The sequence below is a fragment of the Brachycentrus maculatus genome, unplaced genomic scaffold (assembly GCF_059751285.1).
Source record: "Brachycentrus maculatus isolate JH-2025_06_01 unplaced genomic scaffold, ASM5975128v1 h1tg002332l, whole genome shotgun sequence".
NCBI classification, from domain to species: domain Eukaryota; kingdom Metazoa; phylum Arthropoda; class Insecta; order Trichoptera; family Brachycentridae; genus Brachycentrus; species Brachycentrus maculatus.
In genome coordinates, this window is record NW_028282820.1 from 1,519 (window position 1) to 19,539 (window position 18,021).

Here is an 18,021-nt window from a genome sequence, read left to right on the forward strand (position 1 = left end):
TATTTTTAATATTATTTTTTGACATCTCATCAAAGATGAAGAAGAATATGGAAGTCTGGGCATTTACGGGGCTTACGACCGTCATAGGCTGGTTTAAGTGATCACTTTACACACGTGTAACATTCACCAATTCTACCCATTATTGACAACCACACTACTCAAATTCTTGGAAGTTCTATATATATGAACCGATTTAGAAACCTTGTTCATGAATCACTAGAACTTCACTAGAGACATCTATTGGTGAGATGTAAAGAAGCTTTTTTATTAAGCAGAAACTCTTATATTAGTATTATTATTAATAATATTATTATTATATTAGTATTATTATTAATTATCTTATTTTTAATTATTTTACTGTTCTTTTTTATTTATTTGAATTATTTTATGTCAAATGAATGCAGTCACAATGCGATCTCTCAGAAGATTGTGCGACAAAACGATGTATGATAGATGTTCGAATAGTGAAATAAAGAAGGAACGCAGAGCTGAGACAAGCATTATCGATAAAATTAAGAAAGGTGTGTTGAGATGGTTTGGACATGTAGAACAAATGAGTGAGGAAAGAACGGTAAAACAAATTTATGAGGCGAATGTAATTGGAAAAAGGAGCAGAGGAAGACCGAGAAAAACTTAAATTTGTACTTCTAATTTTTATTTTTATTTTTCTTACTTCATTACTTTTAATTGTTATTACCCTTTTTTTACAACCAAAATTCTATTCTTTAAATATGTGTTTAACCTGCACCTTTATTGTTTCTGTAAGCTTGTTGTGTTCCCATGTAATTGATGAAGAACATCAAAACTATTTGTATTGCACTGTATTTCGTTTATTGTAATTGTGAACCGTAAATAAAAAAAAATAAAAAAAGAGCCCCTTAAATTGAAACAAAAAATTGAAACAATAATAAACAAATTATTGCAATACATCGATGTCCTTCATGAATATAAATAAACAATAAATGCACGTTTAACCTCGGCTCGTAACGCATGTCTGTATTGAAAACTATAGTGCATGTTGGTCTTCGGGTCGACCAAAAATCGCATGTGTTAGACATTTTGTGTAGTTTTGAGTGTGTAAATGGTGCTATGGTGGTGAAGGGTAGTATTGTTTGCATGCTGTGTTAGTGATTGTCCTGACGAAGAGACGGGTACGTCTCGAAACCGGTAGACGTAAAAATCTCGGTGAGTGGTTATATACTAATTTTATTAACATTTTTGTAAAAAAATAAATAAGTAAAAATGACTAACCACAATGTAAATGCTTTAAATATTAATAATATTGAGAATATAATAAATCTCTGATTATTTCGAAAACGCCTATGAATATTAACCCTGATATAGAAATAATACCAATTTATGGTAATCTCCTGATTGGGCCAACCATCTAATTAAAATTTACATTTATTAAATGTCAACCGAATGCGACAGTAACATGAAAATATGTTTATTTTTCTATTTTCTGAGGACGCTGCTTTTGCGACGCAAAAAAAAACTAGAAGGCAAAGTTCAACAATTTCAACTAACCTTCGACACGCGTCGGTTTAAGGAGCCATCACGTAGGTTTTTAAATCAACAGATTTATGTTTTATGATTATTTATGATAGATTTAGGTTTTTATATGTGATATCGACGGTTCAATACTAAAACAAGGTAACTTGAAATTGTGATTTTTAAAAAAATAACGTTTTTATCTTCGAGGTGTCCTGTAACTCTTCTTTAGTTATGATGGGATATCGCTCTAGCATTTTTGATGTGATTAGTCAAGTCGGTTTATATAGATAGTATGATTTTTTAAATAAAAAATTAGATAACATTTTAAGTGTTCAAATTCTCAAATCTAACTAACTAACCATCACGCCGCTTCCTCGCAGGGGTAGGCAGAGAGAATAGAACGCCACACCACTCTGCCCTTGTAAACATTCTTCGCCTCTTCCACGTTCATGCATCTCCTCATACATACCCGCCGATTGTTTCATCTCCTAACCTGACCACTTTCAATTATTTGGTATACCTGATCGTACCAAGTTTTTCTCGGTCTTCCTCTGCTCCTTTTTCCAATTCCATTCGCCTCATAAATCTGTTTTACCGTTCTTTCCTCGCTCATTCGTTCTGCATGTCCAAACCATCTCAACACACCTTTCTTAATTTTATCGATAATGCTTGTCTCAGCTTTGCATAGCTTCCTTATTTCACTATTCAAACATATATCATACATCGTTTTGTCGCACATTCTTTTGAGAGATTGCATTCTCAAATCTCAAATCTCAAATCTCAAATCCCAAATCTAGGTTTCTCCACGGGAGTTGTTTTTGTATTTTAACATCTCAACAAATATGAAGAAGAATATGGAAGTTTGGGCATTTACAGGGGTTATTACCTGCCATAGGCTGGTTATGGCTTTATACACTGTTCCCAGTCGGTTCCTTTTTTTAGTTAAAAGTCTTACGACTGCACTAAATCCACGTTCTACTAAATATGATAACGGACATGCAACCAATTTTTTTCTAACCACAACTTACGGTTCAAAATAAAGTGTGGGTATCTGCATTTGTAACCAGAAATCTTGTCATCTTATTATTCCCTGATTACTTTTCAGGGCTCCCCTACTCGCTCAGGGCTGACCCCCTCGTCGAAATACCCCCTCAGATCCTTCCAGGACCCTCTGAGGGGTCAAGGGGCCCACTTTAGGAGCCTATGCCTTAAATAATTGCAGTACAGACGATTACAATACTTGGGTCTTTGTAGCTATCGCTTTAACCCATTATACACTATGAGGATATAAAATATGTAAACACTGATTTCGCAAAATAACCACGTATTTTCAATGGTTTGTTTTATGTAAAAGATGATGATAAAAATGTCGCAATGCTATAATATTATTATGCAAGGATTAGCTTCTTATTACACATTATTTTTTATACAAGTCATTGAGAATATCACGTACTGCGGAAAACAGCATTGTGAAAAATCAAGGTGCTTACAAACTTTTTTAAAACATATTATTTAAACCCAGAATGAATGTTATGCTGATGTTGTTAAAAACAATTATTTGATTATGAAATACCTCTGAACCTTGGTGCATAAGGCACAGTATCAGATCGACGCTGTTTTAAATTGATTGTTTTATCAAGGGTCAAAAATATCCACAATAATAATAAAAATAATGATTGTCGGGTTGCGGTTCCGTGGATAGTGTCACGGACTCTTAAGTTTTGAGTGAGTTTCTCGGTTCGAACCCACTCTACTTAAAAGAAAAGACTTATTGAAAGGTAAGGAGTAAAAATAAATATATAAAAATATTTTTTCAATACATTTTTACAAATGGCGTGACCTGCGTCCGGCTCTATGCATTGCCGGAAGCAAACTGCATTTTACTATTGAGAGTATGCCCTTAATTTCTCTTAAATAATAAAATGCATATTTGAACAGATTAAACCATACATAGTAATTTAATTATCAATTGTTTTCAATTAAAAAAAGGTGGATAAAGTTAACACAAGCAATTCCATAAAATGAAATGTAGTTTCATTGAATCAAAGGAAAACGCATCATTTTTATATCGGATTTTACGATGCATTGTGTTTAATCTTATCTTTGTTTCTCCAATACGTCGGTGTGTAAAATATTGTTGACACAGTGTTATACATATATATATATATATATATATATATATATATATATATATATATATATATATATATATATATATATATATATATATATATATATATATATATATATATATATATATATATATATATATTATATATATATATATATATATATATATATATAATATATATATATATATATATATATATATTATATATATATATATATATATATATATATATATATATATATATATATATATATATATATAAATACAAGCATTGTTATTAAATGAACAGACATAAAACTTTAAGGAAGAATTTTGTTGTTATTGTTTTTTAAATGAATGACGTCTGTTTGTTGTATTTTTCTTTAGGAAAAATGCCTAATATTTAATAAATAACAAAACATTCCCAAATTAGAGGGTAAATCGCGTAGTATACAATATAACCTTTATATAAGTGCTTTTGATCCTTTATAAATATGCGGTTCATATAGGTATGTGTCGAGTGTGCGATCCTCGCTAATGCATTCGACCAATGGTCCATGGTACCGACAATTTGAAATACAGTTAGTCCTCCACATACGTGATATCGACATACGTGAATTCGTACTTACACGATTTTTTAAATGTTTTATTCGCAAGTCGTCTATTCTACCCCTGAGGAGTCAAAAAAATGTAAATTTGATTCTTAAAATGATAACATAAGAAGACATACCATAACAATTGAGACCAACGTGAAAATTATGAAACAAAAAAAAAGTGACTCATATTGCACGCGCTTATAAAATGTCTCGTTACGATTACGATTATAATAATTATTAATTCGAATTATGGATTCTTAAAAAAATCAGTACCAACGCAATCTACGATAATTATTAAAAATACTAACTAACTAACTAACTAACCATCACGCCGCTTCCCCGCAGGGGTAGGCAGAGAGAATAGAGCGCCACACCACTCTGTCCTTGCAAACATTCTTCGCCTCTTCCACGTTCATGCATCTCCTCATACATACCCGCCGATTGTTACGACTCCTAACCTGACCACTTTCAAGTATTTGGCATACCTGATCGTACCAAGTTTTTCTCGGTCTTCCTCTGCTCCTTTTTCCAATTCCATTCGCCTCATAAATTTGTTTTACCGTTCTTTCCTCGCTCATTCCTTCATAATGCTTGTCTCAGCTTTTCATAACTTCCTTATTTCACTATTCGAACATCTATCATACATCGTTTTGTCCCACATTCTTCTGAGAGATTGCATTCTCAAATCTCAAATCTCAAAAAAAGTGACTGATATTGCACGCGCTTATAAAATGTCTCATCTTACGATTATAATAATTATTAATTCGAATTATGGATTCTGAAAAAAAATCAGTAGGTACCAACACAATCTACGATAATTATTAAAAATACAGAAACATAAATATTCAATAAGTAGTTTATACTTAAATGTAACAATGTATATGTACACAGAAATAATTATGTACTTTTATCTGATTACATAAAAACCTAAAAAAATGTTTTATTTAATATATCCATGTAGATCTATTCCGTTTTCACAAATGAACTATATCCTTTAAACTTCTTCTTCTTCTTCAAACCCTTGTCCGCACCCTGATGGTGTATAGGGCACTGCATCATATAAACAGTGTTATCTTGATCGTTTACACATGAAGGAAAGGTGATCAGCCCTCCGCTTTAGGTACCAGTCTAGCGTAACATTGAATAAATATTGGAGTGAAAAATCACTTCTATTTATTTGATTCCCCCTCCCCTCTGGGAATCGAATTCGGGACTTTCAGAACATGGTCATCACGCTCGGCTACCGTTCTGGAGGTCCCGGGTTCGATTCCCAGGGGACGGTCAAATAAATATTAGTGATTTTTCAGTATAATATTTATTCAATATAACCCTGGACTGGTGCCTGAAGCGGAGAGCTGATCACCTTTCCTTCATGTGTTAACGATCAAGATAAAATTGCGTTTATATGATGCAGTGCCCTATGCACCATATAGTGAAGATAAGGGATTTTAAAAATATATATGAAATAAATACTTTTTTTTTTTCGATTTTTCGACTTACACGAAAACTTTGAAACGAACTAATCGCGTAAGTAGAGGACTTACTGTAATTTGCGTCTATTTCGGGCCAACGCAGGCGAGAGAGTGCGGGCGGCGAGGGGAGAGGCGTCTTGTCCATTTCCCGATGCGAGCACGTATCAACATCGCCGCTCTAGTGCAATAACAAAGTCCCACATGCACATGCAGATACGCTAATCTAACTCCGTCGCGCTTTGTTCCTGACGCACTCGGCATCAAGTGCAACGTATAAAGCGGACGCCTCGCTTCGGATCTTGGCAGTCCATTTTCCTCCACTCCTGGGAGCGTCAGCGAGGGAGATAGGCCACCGTGATTACCAACACATGTGTGATTGTTTTTATTATAATAATATACACGACCGGCAGCATTGTGAGAGTATGTGTGCGGCATAAACAAACTCGCGCCAATCCATAACAAACTAATTTGAATACCCCGAGCGCTTTATTGACGAGTGATTCCATTCGAGTTTGTTCGTCAGGAAGCGAGGTTCTTTGTGTGGCGGCTTAGAAGCCAATCTTGTACGAGTACCCATGTTTTTGTACGATATTCAGTTGAGTGTAAACAAATCTAAACTAATTGAGTGTTACGCGAATCAGTGTCTGATAACCAAACATTGTTGGATACAAATAGGATCCATCGTCCTTATATAATTTGGTCCTGGAGCTACAACAGCGAGCAGGAAGTCTGCCGACCGAAGAAGCCATCTGCCACCCATGCACAGGGACTTCATGGAAAGAATACAAAGCTTCTGCAAAGAGGTACAGCTAAACTACTATCATTGTCTTACTACTTACCTGAATATTTAGTTAAAAGGTTTATACTACTCTGCGCATTGTCGAGAATTGTCACTTCCCGGTTCGAGTGATATCGTCTCAATACTGCGAGCACATCGCTTCCGCGTCAAGCATTTAGTTAATCGATTCGCTTTTTCCTGCATACTAATTGTTATTCTTATCGCGAAAAGCCAGTTATTTGTATAATATTCAGCTTACACGCCGACTCATCGATACAATTATTTTAAACAACAATGCGATACTTATTTTTTCTCGCGATATCGAGAACCGAGAACTGAATAATGTTATTTGAGTTGAAGTAACAAAGAAATACTTTCTTAAAATAGTATTGTTCCAATTCTAGGTCACTATTACTGTACAAAAGCTATAGGTACATGTGCACATTATGTACCTACTGCTTGTATTATCCATACATACTTGGTACACATATCGCTCACTCCTTTAAACAACGTTATATATAAAAAAAACTCAATTTTTCAGGAGATCGTTTTAAAGTTTGAAAATATAATGAAATGTATTAAAAATAAATATCAAGCCACTTGTCAAACTTTTTACTGTGCAACAGATCTTTTTAGGTAAAACCTGAATGTTTTTTCTCCATTTGAAAAATATTTAGTGCATTTAAAAAAATAATTAAACAATACCTTTTCTTCAAAATGCAAAAACAACACTTTCAGCCCTGTAGAGGGTAAATATTAAGTTTAAAATATGCCGCTTTGCTGGAATATAGTACATTTTATGGGCATTCAGAAAACAAACACAACTGAAAATTGACGATTTTTAATTTATGACATTGTTGAAAGGAGTGAGCGATATACCACAAGCACTTACTTATTATATACACTCGTAGTACTACACTTAAGAGTAGTAGATAATAAAACTTGTTATATTTACTTTCCACATGAAGTTTACACAAATTAATTACATATGAAGATTCTCCTAGATCTATTTAATTTTTCGATTATTATTATTATCGGTTATTGTTATTATAATCGATTATGACCCATCTAATTACCACCTGACTAAGATAAGATGTCTGAAATCTTGTGTAATGTAAAGTTATCATTTAAAAGGTCACACGACAAGTGCAGTGACCCTCTTTTGATATAAATAATTAGTTATTATAAACCTTTTGACAGGTGATAAGTAACATAATATCTCCGTCAGCCTAATTAATAGTAATAATTATAAGGTATATTAACATAATAATTTTATATTTGATGTTCTGTGTCTTTGTGTGAGATATTTACACAGAGGCAAATTTAATCAAGAGGTAATGAGGTTAGTAAAGAAACTAATCAAAGTAGGCCATGAAAACATTTCATTTTTAGTTCATAAGAATATTTTTAAAACGTCCAACGTAAAATACCATTTAATACCGTAGTTTGCAAATAAATATTTAAATAAGCATAAAACTCGCATATGATTCTACATATGTTTATAGTTCCTTGTGTTCTCGTGATTTAACAAAAAAATATCGTCATTACCTTAGTTGAAAATGTTGCTTTTTAATAATTTAAAATATTTATAACATATATTATCCATCAATAAAATAGTACAGACCCTGATGTAAGAACTAGTTAGCTTCAAAACCAGTTTCAGAGTTTTTTTTGTATGTGTGTGTGTGTGTATATATATATATATATGTATATATATATATATATATATATATATATATATATATATATATATATATATATATATATATATATATATATATATATATATATATATATAATAATAATAATAATAAAACCCTTATCCGCACCCCAATGGTGCATAGGGCACTGTGTCATATAAACGCAGTGTTATCTTGATCGTTTACACATGAAGGAAAGGTGATCAGCCCTCCGCTTCAGGTACCAGTCCATGGTAATATTGAATAAATATTACAGTGAAAAAATCACTTATATTTATTTTACCCCCCTTGGGAATCGAACCCGAGACCTCCAGAACGGTAGCCGAGCGTGCTGACCATTACACTACGGAGGCGGACATATATAATATATATATATATATATATATATATATATATATATATATATATATATATATATATATATATATATATATATATATATATATATATATATATATATATATATAAATACATATAATCATATTTACACACATACGTACAAACAAATAATCTTCGTCTCTGATGATTGATGCATTTCCTCATATCCGCCGATTATTTCGACTCCTCACCTGACCCCTTTTAAGTATTTGAACATGCCAAGTTTTCCTCTGTCTTCCTCTGCTCCTGTTTCCAACTGCATTTGCCTCTTAAATTAGTTTATATTATTTATTTGTGATACTTCAAAAACTTTGAAGTAAATATAAATATACGTTCTGAGATTATATGAATATTTACAAAATAGATTCCATTATGTGAATTTATATTAAGTATATTTAAGTAATCTCAAATTCTTTCTCTTACTGTTTTTCGTTGTAAAAATGCACTTTTCCACCCTTTTTTTTCTTTTGTTTTAATTTAAAATAATAAACAGTTATATTTTAAATAAAAACAAAATCTTCCAAACTGAAAATACAATAATTTGTATTACCGAAATGCCGCGTAATAAATCATTAAATTTTATTATGTAACAAAAAATAATATATGGTGTTTGAACTCTAATAATAATGCTCCCTGCAACATTCCTGATCATAATTTCATAGCGTATAATCAAACAGAATCGCAAAAAAAATAGCTCGTCTTCTTGTACCGGCCAAATAGAGATCAAACTCGTCTGAAAATTGCCGGAAAAACCGGGTACTAAATTCAACGGCAGAGGCAAAAAGTATACACTGTTTGACTGGTGTTATTTTTTGCGTAGTGTTATTGAAAGCACTCTTTGTACGGGTGACGCCTGTGTCACGTGGTTTTGTCACCGTCCAAACCGGTCAGAATCCTTTGCCGAGTTCAATAAAACTTCTCGTGTCCCACAAGGTGATCCGAGTTCGTTATTCGATTGATACATGAATCTGACATGAGGACTGCGTCAATTGGCGGGAAACGAACGTGTCGACATGCAGAAATGTGTTACTTTATTCGTTGTTGACAATGATTTCAGTGTTGGTGGGTTTTCTATGTAAAATAATAAGGATGTATGTATTATTCAACGCGTAAACCGAAAACACTCAAACGTATTCAAAGTGTTTTGTGATGTATTTATTGTCAACAAGATATGCGCATAAGATATATAGAAGAATAATTTAGCAATATTTACTTCACACAAAGTGATGGCGTTACAACTAGCATACACAGTGGTGTTTGTACGCAGTATATATGTATATATATATATTATATATATATATATATATATATATATATATATATATATATATATATATATATATATATATATATATATATATATATATATATATATATATATATATATATATATATATATATATATATATATATATATATATGTATATATAAATATTAACTTTAGAAAATTGTAGTATCTTTAACATAAAACTTACAACGTTGGAGCCTTAGTAGGAACATAATGAGAAGCCGTAGTTAGATTTCAGAGATTTAGAGTCATTTGGGCGTTTGGTAATCATAAAAACAAAGCAGCATAAATGTTTAATTATGGGCAGAATGGTAAATGTTACACAAGCGAGTAAAGTGTGTATTGTTCAAGCATTTTATTTGCTTAAGTCATACAATATTATATATGTATATATATATATATATATATATATATATATATATATATATATATATATATATATATATATATATATATATATATATGTATATATATTCACATACAATATTCTTTATAATAATAATCTTTTTCTTCAATTTTTATTCTTGTATTTGGAAATGATTTACGAATTTATTGCGATAACCTATGTCCGAATTATCGAATGGAATTGCATTGATTAAGATGTCATTTGCTAAGTGGGGTCAATTGATACGAATAAAAGTAAGCAGACTGAGAATCTAAATATTGTTTTAATTTTATTAAATTTTTAACTGACAATCCAAGTTCGAAAAAGATATACAGTGTTTCTATTTTTTCATCATTTTTCATTCTTCCTGGACAAAGATCTTTGGACTACCAGATTTTTTTAAATATGGAAGTTGCATCTATCATTAACAATGCTTATTATGAACAAGGTTTATAGATTGACTTATACTATGGACTGCCAGGATTACATAAAGCTTAAATGGGTCGATTTTCTTATTTGTCGATGCGTACGCATAAATTCAACATGTAGGTTGAGCGATCGAATTGAGAAGATAAACATTATCGAAAGGTGTGTTGATATGGTTTGGATGTGTGGAAATGAGTGATAAAATAACGGTTAAATAAATTTATGTGGCGTATGTAGTTGGAAAAGGGAGTAGAAAACTTGGCATGATTAGGCATGTCAAATGCTTGAAAGCGGTCACGCCAGGAGTCGAAATAATCGGCGGATATGTATAAGGAAATGTATTATTTATTAATTCGACATTAATTTTGTGAATGACATGATTATTTTATTAAAATTAAACACTTGAATATACCACTTTAATGAGTTTTATTTATATATATATACGACAAGTTTCGAAAACGACAGATGTTTTCATCTTCTGTTACAAATTAAAACATTATAAAAATACGTTTTAATTTGTACCAGAAGATGAAAACATCTATCGTTTTCGAAATTAGTCGTATATATAAATAAAACTCATTAAAGTGGTATATTCAAGAGTTTAAATTTAATAAAATATAAGGAAATGCATGAGGCGAAAATATTTGCAGAGGTAGAGTTGTGCGTAATTCTGTTCTCTCTGTCTACCCCTGCGGAGAAGCGGCGTGGTCGTAAATTGTTAGTATATTAGAATACGACTTGTTTTGAAGAAAAAATTTATCAATTAATGCTAATCACACCAAAGATTTCACAAATTTGGCTGGGATTGGCTCCTAATATACATATTTGGCATCAAAAACTTGAACTGGAAAGAAAAATAAACCAAGAAAAATTAACGAATACCACCTAGATCGGGTAACTTTAAAAGTAACAGTCACCCATTTGTCACCCTCTTATGTATTTATGCTAATAAGGGTACACATATAAGAGGGTGATATATAAAATGATATTTAAAAAAAAACTGTATTCCTCAGATATGTTTTTATCTACTGATTTTGGCGGAGTAATATTTTTTACAGGCAATTAACGATTATATTATTAACTGCGCTAATATCAGCTATTTACATTGAAAAATTACGGCGTAATTGTTTAAAAGCAATAAAATATTATCGTTTACACATTATTGTAATTTATACGTATTATTACGTGCATTTGTTTTGATTAAGAGTTCATTCGAGAGTACGTTGAACTCAGATGATAAATACACGGTACATTTCCACATGCCTGTTTTAAATGTATAAATAAGATACCTCTGTATAAAATTTACACTAGTGACAATTTTATTTTTCGTATGAAAATGCAATTATTGTTCTAATTGTTTGTAATCTATTTTTTTTTTAATGGAATGTCTCCAGTCGTAAGACGTCATATCATCGTCTTTTTATTTGTTTGTCTGTTTTTATTTTGGAAAAATAAAAATTCGGGTACTTATGGTATGCATAAATATCTCAAATCAAAGCCATTATTGGGTGGGACCTACATATTTGTGCATGAAAATAAGAATCAATTTGATCTGCTTTGGGAGTGGAATATAGAGATAATGATCACATGAAGATAAACTCCTTTGATTGCTAGTACCTGATTATATATGTATATAAACTAACTAACTAACTAACCATCACGCCGCTTCCCCGCAGGGGTAGGCAGAGAGAATAGAGCGCCACACCACTCTGTCCTTGCAAACATTCTTCGCCTCTTCCACGTTCATGCATCTCCTCATACATACCCGCCGATTGTTACGACTCCTAACCTGACCACTTTCAAGTATTTGGCATACCTGATCGTGCCATGTTTTTCTCTGCTTCTTTTCCCACTTTTTTTGTATTTTTTTTTGTATTTTATATTATGTTGTATGATGCAAAATAATTGAAATAAAAAAAAAAATTGGCCAAAAAACTTATTTTTTTTAGTTTGCAAATGGACTGCTAAAATGTTAACTTCTGTACAGAATAATCAACCAGGAGGCGTTATTATTCATTATCATTATTCTATGATATTCATTATCCTTATTCTGTGAAAAGTGTGTAAACTAAATCGATTTGCTACAATCTTACAAACACGTATCCCAGTGTGGGTCAAAAATACGAAAAGCCTTGGGCCATAAAAAATTATTGGAAAAGAGTTGGTGTATTAGTCAGCCTAATAACATAAAGTAAATGGTAAATGTATGCATAAATGTAATATTATATACGTATATTATGTATCTGTGTTTACAATATACGGGTCTATAAACACGTATACTTACGTTTAATATTTCAATGCTCTTTAAAAATGTCCATGGGTTTTCCTAGAGCAAATATAATGTAAACAAAAAAAGATGTTGTATTGTTTTCCTACGGAGTACCTGAATTTCAAAAACCCTTACATTTGAATGGTCACAAAAATACTGATGTAAACATTCAGGTATAAATATAAGTAGGTACACAGTATGTAGATACTAGAGATTATCTTTGCCTAGAATTTTCACTTATGAATTCCATGCAATTATAGTAATATTTTAACATAAAGAGTAAATCCACTCACGAGTAAGTTTAGCCTATAAAAACTTATAAAGTTGAAAGCTTTGGGGGGGGCGGCATGATGTTGCATAAGTCGTAGCTAGAATTCAGAGTCACTTGTAGGTTAGGTAATTAAAAAACACTATGTAAACACTCATGACTCTAGAAAAAAAACGAAAAAAATTATTTTATATCCAAAATTATGGTTATTGAAAGAGAAGAATGTAGATCTAAGTGTGAAATATTGGTAAACGGAGAGATTTTGGATCAGGTAGATGATTTCGTGTATTTGGGTAGTATGTTTCTAGGGATGGAAAGATTGATAAAGACATAGAAAGGAGAGTGAATGCTGGGAACAAAGTGAATGGTGCACTAAAATCAGTTATAGCAAATAAAAACCTATCAGCGGAAGCTAAACGAGCAGTGCACAACGGAGTCCTGGTTCCAACTCTAATGTATGAAAGTGAAACATGGAGTTGGCAAAAGAAGGACTGAATGCAGTCGAAATGCGATCTCTCAGAAGAATGTGCGATAAAACGATGTATGATAGATGTGTTTGTTTAACAAATTTATGAGGCGAATGTAATTGGGATAAGAAGCAGAGGAAGACCGAGAAAAACATGGCACGATCAGGTATGTCATATACTTGAAAGTGGTCAGGTTAGGAGTCGTAACAATCGGCATGTATGAGGATATGCATGAACGTGGAAGAGGCGAAGAATGTTTGCAAAGACAGAGTGGTGTGGCGTTCTATTCTCTCTGCCTACCCCTGCGGGGAAGCGGCGTGATGGTTAGCTAGCTAGCTAAAATTATTTTGGCCGCTAAATATTTCGGTTATAATACATAATAATAATGATGTTTTAAAACTTGATATCTCAACCTAGGTGAAGAAAAATATGGAAGTTTGGGTTATGAACAGGGCTTATGAACTACCATGGGCTGATTTAAGTGATCATTTATCATCACAATACTCAAATGCGTCAATCGACACCATATTTCACATTCTAGATGTCGACACTATATATGGTTGAGTTCAGTATTTTAACTAGCGAAGACCTTCATAAAATATCAATATACCTAAGTGGACAAACCGAATTTTTTCAACAAAGATTTGGACGCACTCAAAAAATGTTTTAGGACGATAAAATAATTATTTTAGATATCGGTTATGACTAATGATAATTTTTTCCCAACTCTTTTATTCCTAGATATTAAGGTGATCGTTATCGTAAAAATAATTAGTCAAGGGATTGTATTCATGATTTATGAACTAGTTAAAATTTCAACCGTTCGAGTGAGACGTACATAAAAATTGAGTATCTAAAGAGCAAACTATAGTTGAGACTAAACTTACAAATATGTATTGTTTGTGTGCAAGGGTTGGTTAATATCTGAAAGCAAATGCTTTGGTCATTCAATTTAGATAGTAAAATAAATAAGTATATGTTTTATAATATTTTAGATATATATATATATATATTTATATATAAATATATATAACGTGGTAATATTTTTCTTTGTAAAAATGGTGTAAATAATATGTAAAGTGGGTGTATAATAATAAAATAAACAATGTGTTGCTTTGTAATTAAAGTTTATAATTAAAGTTTATTCTTAATTTATCTTTATAATATTTTGTTATATCTATCTATCTGATTCTGTCAGTTCAGAATATTATATTTTTTCTATCGGATGTCTTTTGTTTTATTCTGTGCGACGCATGCGACATCTGGTGGTAGAACTGTTTTATGTAGGTACTATTTGTAAGTACTTAATAAAATGTATAGGTAGGTACCTAGGTATTTTATTACATATATATATATATATATATATATATATATATATATATATATATATATATATATATATATATATATATATATATATATATATATATATATATATATATATATATATATATATATATATATATATATATATATATATATATATATATATATTTACGTAAATATATTAACAAAATCATATGGCAGTCATATGGTTCTGTTCTACGAATATGTTTAAAGTTTTGTTAGATTAAACATGAAACGTAAACAAATTATCTTCGATTATGGATGAATATTAGATGCACTTAAAAAATATTTTCATTTATATTCAAAACTTCATTAAATGTACGTCACTAATGATTCATTTTGAAACCTAAATATAAAATATCAGTTTATAAATATCCCACAAGCATATCAGTTTATAAATACCTCGAAAGCATTAATAAATATCAATTTATAAATATTTCACGAGCGGTACTAAATGTCGGTTTATAAATACCTCACGAGCATTACAAAATATCAGTTTATAAATACTGTGTCTCAAACAGTATTAACAAATATCTCACAAGCATTAAATATTAAAGTTGCATCCATATCGCTCACTCCTTTCAAGAACGTCATAAATCAAAAATCGTCAATTTTCAATTGTGCATATTTTCGAAATGCTTAGAAAATGTACTATATCCCAGCAAAAGCGGCATATTTTTAACTTAATATTTACCCGCTACAGGGCAGAAAGTGTTGTTTTTGGATTTTGAAGAAAAAGTATTGTTTAATTTTTTTTTTTAAATATACTTAATATTTTTCAAATGGAGAAAAAACCTTCACGTTTTACCTAAAAAGATATGTTGCATAGTAAAAAGTTCAGTAAGTGGCTTGATATTTATTTTTAATACATTGTATTATATTTTTAAACTTTAAAAACGCTCTCCTGATAAATCAAGTTTTTTGATTTATGACGTTCTTGAAAGGAGTGAGCGATATGTTCATTGCATATTAGTTCCATAAATAGTAATCTGATATTACTATTTACCATTTCATATTTATAATATATCTACTGACTTTATACATATTTACTCAATGACGGAAATACCCCAAAAATATAAATCCTATATCTTGACTACAAATAAAAATTAACCGAGGTTAGGATTCTGATCAGTCAACAGAATAATCTTACTATTGTTTAAGTTAGAAATAACAAATATTGTATATCGTATGATACTTATCCAGGGGTGGCAAACAATCGCAAACAAAACTAGCACCTAGAATACATATATGTTTGAAAGAGTATTAAGATTTTAAGGGACTTATTGACATCTTGATATCATCAAATTTCTCCAAAAAAAAGGATCAGAATTATAAAAACAAGAGTCAACGCGTCTTTAGCTCAAAGACAGTACAATTTAATCGGTAAACTAATTTATAACCTCGTAATATCTACCCATTTTTAATTTAAGTTTAACTCGGTAAATACTTTGAAACACATGTGACAAGAGAGAGTGGTAATTATGTACTAAGTAAATCTTAAATTAAAAATCAATTTATGACCATTTTCCTGAACGATACAAGGGTAGAATAATGATGAAATGTAAAGAATGATGAAATATAAAGAATCATGATAAAATATAAGGAATGGTGATCAAATATAAAAAAGCTGTGATCTTAATTTCAACGTGAATTTGTCGTGGAACTCTGGAATTTACGTTCGTTTAAAAGTATTATATATATATATATATATATATATATAGATATATATATATATATATATATATAGATATATATATATATATATGTAATAAAATAACTAGGTACCTACCTATACATTTTATTAAGTACTTACAAAAAGTACCTACATATTATAAAACAGTTCTACCACCAGATGTCGCATGCGTCGCTCAGAAGAAAACAAAAGACTTCCGATAATATTATTAACTGTGAGAATCAGATAGATAGATAGATAGATAGATATAAAATTATTATAAAGATAAATTAAGAATAAACTTTAATTACAAAGCAACACATTGTTTATTTTATTATTATACACCCACTTTACATATTATTTACACTTAATTTTCAAAAGGAAAATATTACCACGTTATAAAACGACAATTTTGTTAATTGGAAATGGATTATGAAACATTAGATATATTAAAACAATTACTACAATATGTTCGGAGTGAGAGAGAAAAATTAGAAGATGATCAAAGAAAACGATTAGAAGATAATCAAAGAAGACGTGGAAATCTAAGAACTAGTGATAAAATTAAAGATAAAAGTCCATGTAAGATTTGTGAAAATTTAAATAAGGGAACTCGATATCACCCTGAAGCAAAGTGCTGGTTTAAAACAAAGGAGGATGATAAGATTAATAATAAAAATGAAGATTTACAAATTACACAGAAACAGTGCTTGAAGAATGAAAATAAAAATAAAGTAGAAAAAACTTCTACGAAAGATAAAATAAAATATACTCCAGGAAAGAAGAATTTTGAAGCAGATTGTATGAGCAGGAATCCAGTATTAGAATCGAAGGAAAATGCAGATGAACAATTAAAAGTTGTAAATTTGGTTAAATTAGAAGATATTTTAAAAGATCAGAATAAAAATGAAGACATACAAATAACACAGAAACAGTGCTTGAAAAATGAAAATAAAAATAAAGTAGAAAAAACTTCTACGAAAGATGAAATAAAATATACTCCAGGAAAGAAGAATTTAGAAGTAGATTGTCTAAGCCGGAATCCAGTTTTAGAATCGAATAAAAATGCAGATGAACAATTAAAAGTTGTACATTTGGTTATATTAGAAAATACTTTAAGAGATCTGAATAAAAATGAAGGAATTCAAAAGAAAAAAACAAATGGATTGAGAAAAACTGTGTCTACTTTAAAAGGGTCAAGAAGAAAAAAAAAATACAAAAAAAGAAAGAAAAAAAAGAACGGAAAAAAGAAAAAAAAAGAAAGAAAGAAAAAAAACAAGAAAGAAAAAAAAAGAAAGAAAAAAAAGAAGTAAAAAAGAAAGAAAGAAAAAAAAAAAAAAAAAACTTTATCATATCACTAAACTTATACCA

The 18,021-nt window shown here is 30.4% G+C and overlaps 1 protein-coding gene across 1 annotated transcript; it reads left to right on the plus strand.

Moving 5' to 3' along the window:
- Positions 1-6,298: 6,298 nt before the first annotated feature.
- On the plus strand, positions 6,299-17,963 carry LOC148298232 (uncharacterized; the record flags this gene model as incomplete). The annotated part of the gene is made up of 2 exons (XM_088277025.1): positions 6,299-6,475; positions 17,095-17,963. Coding segments are annotated over 2 exons (1,046 nt in total), but the record flags the coding sequence as incomplete, so codon positions are not given.
- Positions 17,964-18,021: the final 58 nt, after the last annotated feature.